General features: G+C 42.9%; 1 protein-coding gene across 1 annotated transcript; it reads left to right on the top strand.

Moving 5' to 3' along the window:
• The first annotated feature begins 415 nt into the window (after positions 1-415).
• LOC124062606 (olfactomedin-4-like) lies at positions 416-3415 on the top strand. The gene is made up of 5 exons (XM_046395505.1): positions 416-487; positions 669-827; positions 1111-1323; positions 1547-1679; positions 2475-3415. Exons 1-5 carry the CDS (start codon positions 455-457, stop codon positions 3320-3322), a joined length of 1386 nt encoding a protein of 461 aa, XP_046251461.1. The 5' UTR covers positions 416-454; the 3' UTR covers positions 3323-3415.
• Positions 3416-3745: the final 330 nt, after the last annotated feature.

The following is a 3745-nucleotide window of genomic DNA, read 5'->3' as shown; positions in this document are numbered from 1 at the left end:
ATGTTCACAGGATTTGGTGGAGGTCGCAGAAAACAGTGTGGCCATCATGGCTGTTGACGTGATTGGGAGTCTAAAAATGTAAATTTCAAGAAGCTACCTGTCACTGCATCCACATGTCCAGCAACACAGTTGCAAACAAATCATACATTTGATTGCAGTAAATATTAAATCATCCAGCAGTGAGACAGCGTATGTGTAGGAGGATATTGTAAAGAGGACATAATGAAGAAGTGGGAATAAATAAAACTCAGGGCTTTACCACAAATGCTGTGAAAGTCCAGATGATATTATTAAAAGTTTCACATCCCTGGGTGGTTTTAAGTTCCTGTAGTGACCCATGGGTGATTAAATGCAAGTCAGCAAAATGTATGTTTATTGTGACTGATTTTATTAAAGTAAGGAGAAGAGGAGGAGTGGTGATTTCAGTCCACTGTTTGTTTGACAAGCTCTGAACATGCTGCTGCTGCTCCTACTGCTGCTGTCATCAGTGAGTAATTAAGAACTAGGGATAACATTGAAAGAAGTAGCTCTTGAAGACATTTCATTGAGTTTAGGTTCTTGGTTTGTTCCTTCTTTGTTTCTTTGTTTTTGGGTTGTTTTTTTTTTTTTTTACAATCCTTCTAAATCTCCTGTATACAACATCAGTGTTTTGACATGCGTGATTGCAGGGTGGCGGCCAGACTGAGCGTGTGTCAGGCCAGAAGAAGAATGGCTCTTGTGTGTGTGCAGTGAACTCCAGCTTGTGGTCGTTCCCTGCTGTGAAGTATGAGGACGTGCTGCAGCAGGTTCAGTCCTGTGGAGAATCTTTGAACAACCTGCAGGAACAGGTGAGAACTAAAATGCACCAGCATCACTTTAAAGTGTTGAGTGTGGGTCTTACTTCAGTCTGCATCCAGTGCTACCGACCCACACTATGCAAGCTGGATGTGGCTTCTTAACTGTAATCAATAGCTGTGTCTTATCGCGTCAGTACGCAATGGAAATTAGAATTACGGAAGATATGAGGTTGAACCTGGAATTCTGAAAGTACATTCAGTTATGAGAAAACAGGAAATTTATGACAGCCTTCATGTTAATGGTGTCTGACAGAGTCTCTGTGTGTCTTTGCAGGTGATGTTGTCCAGCCAGCTTCTTCCTCAGTTCCAGGCTCTGGTTGAGAACGTGACAGCCCGACTGGAGCCTTACCAGTACCTGCACAACCAGGGTCTGTACACAGCCTTGTCTCTGCGCCTGCTGGGCCAGGAGCTGAGTCAGCTGGAGGCAGATGTTGGTGCTGTCCACAGCCAGCAAAACAATGCCCAAACACTGAAACTGTCCAAAGAGGTACAGAAGAATATGCAAACAAAGTCATTAAATTGATTGCTAAGTTAATGCAAGATGATTAACATGAAGTCAAACTTTAGTTAGTTTAGTTTAGTCCATCAACTGCAGCTGATCATCAAGAAGCGCATAAGGCAGGCCAAGAAAGAAGAGAAAACTAACTTTTCTGTATCCAATTTAAATGTGTGTGTGTGTGTGTGTGTGTGTGTTTGTTTGTGTGTATTAGGTGGGTAAACTGCGCACAGACGTAGACAACATGCAAATGGCAGACATCATTAATATGAAGACGGTCCAAGAGAGACTGCGTTACCTGAGAAACAGCGCTGAGTCCTGCAGGTCAATCCCAAAAGACTTCAGAAGTGAGTATGGTGTGCATGTATAACAGAATGTGTAGCAGAGTGCTCACTCATTCAGTAATTGTGAAGAAGCAGGAGAACTCTGAGAGACCTGGTGGATTACGTCCAGCAATAAAGTATGTGGCTCGTGAACATGTGACAATGTGCATTACAGGAGGAAAGTCACTCACAATGTGGCCTTATTTGCCAGTTAAACAAATGAACAGTTACAATATTGCAAAAACATTACAGGTTATATGATGGAAGCGATTTTTAAAAATGTGTTTCCTCCATATAGTACAACTGATTGTGAATGTAAGTTTGTTTGAGCTGATGCATCGCGTTGTCAAAGTACCTGCCCCTTCTTAAAAGAGTGCTTCTCAAACTATGGGCCAGCATTTTATGGAGGACAAACACGAAACAATATGGAATGGAAATAAAAATGAATGAGTCTTATTGATTTAGAAACAATAAACCAGTGCACTGATTTCAGCTAACCTATCAAGGTACAGTTTAGCCAGAATTAGTACAGGAAAGAAAAGGAAAACGTTTTCCTCCTTCAACGTGTAAGAATAAGCTCTATGAAAAGCTAGGAAACATTCAGTATGGAAAAATCATAAGCAATATCTTCATTCCCGAAAAATAACAATAAATACATGAATAAAATCCCATCGACATAGCTCTTATTTCAGTGACCATTGTGGATTTTTCTTTCATTGAAAGATTGGTACCAACAATTTTGTCTACCTGTATAACTGGAATATTGACACATTTTATCCCCCCAAAAAAGTTGTGATGAATGTCTCTCTGTGTTTTTAGCTCTGGGCAGGCACTGCCTCAGGGGCCTGATCACCAGCATTAGCAAGCCTGTCATGACAAAGGTCAGTCCACATGGTAAGAGCTACATCTCTGGTTCATGGGGCAAACAGGCCCAGATGGACAGTGAGGGACAGAAGAATAGCTACTGGGTTCAGCCTCTGCTTGACAGCCACATCTGGGGCAACACCCTGCGAGTGTACCAAAACTATGAAGACTTCATGGCCTCTGCCAGACACAGGGAATTTACCTTCGCTCCATCCAACAGTCACACTGACAGCATTGAGGGTCCCAGTGCTGTTCTATATGGTGAAGCGCTGTACTATCATTGCCATCGTTCTGCAGATGTCTGCCGCTATGACCTGAAAAGCAACACTGTTAAACGGGTGACACTTCCAGGTTCTGGTGTGGGTTTCAACAACAAGTTTCCCTATTGCTACTATGACTGTCGTGCCAATAGTGATGTGGATGTGGAGGCAGATGAGACAGGCATATGGGCCCTCTATGCCACTGTTGGTAACCATGGTAATCTAGTGGCGAGCCGGCTAGTTTGGGACAGCGAGGCTGAGACGCTCAATGTCTCGCAGACGTGGGAGACGAAACTGTTCAAGAAGGCGGTGAGCAATGCTTTCATGGTGTGCGGTGTGCTGTATGCCACTCGATACGTGGACGAATACCGCGAGGAGGTGTTCTACGCTTTTGACACAGCAACAGGCAAAGAGGACAACTCATTAGCACTACCACTGGAGAAGGTAGCCAAAGGAGTGGCCAGTCTGAGCTATAACCCCACCAACAAGCAGATCTACATGTACAATGACGGATATCTACTGGCCTACCAGGCCAGCTTCTGATCTGAGTCTGCTCTGATTGTTACATTTCCTATCTATTACAATTTCTTTTTAGCCATATCCAGATAATACTTAACAAGAAATTTGGCTTAAGCTACAGTCAAATGTATACATAGCTTGTTAGACAAGATAGTCTAATATGTAACTGCCTCAACGCAATATGAATGAACCTTGAGGAATGCGGGATCTCACCACCAGAGGGTGCTGCAAGGCTGAGACACTGAGGCGCCATCTACGTGCACAAGTGTAGGAAAAAAGAAATAAATAAATCAACCTGAGTCAAAGCCGAATATATTGAATGGAAGTTTAAATATATGGACTTAAAGAAACTGGAATACATAGAATGCATCTTGTGTTTGTGCACTGTGCCAAGTTCAAGCATAAAAACAGTGACAAATCCCAAGCTTAGAGGCCAACAACAGCATT

The sequence above is a fragment of the Scatophagus argus genome, chromosome 7 (genome assembly GCF_020382885.2).
Source record: "Scatophagus argus isolate fScaArg1 chromosome 7, fScaArg1.pri, whole genome shotgun sequence".
Lineage (NCBI taxonomy): Eukaryota > Metazoa > Chordata > Actinopteri > Scatophagidae > Scatophagus > Scatophagus argus.
The sequence above is the reverse complement of the archived record's forward strand: the minus strand, read 5'-3'. Positions and strand labels throughout refer to the sequence as shown.

Coding starts and splice junctions, on each gene's coding strand:
- LOC124062606 (XM_046395505.1), top strand. CDS start 455: ATGCTGCTGCTGCTCCTACTGCTGCTGTCATCA. Junction 488..668: donor TCCTACTGCTGCTGTCATCA/GTGAGTAATTAA, acceptor GCGTGATTGCAG/GGTGGCGGCCAGACTGAGCG. Junction 1,680..2,474: donor AATCCCAAAAGACTTCAGAA/GTGAGTATGGTG, acceptor CTGTGTTTTTAG/CTCTGGGCAGGCACTGCCTC.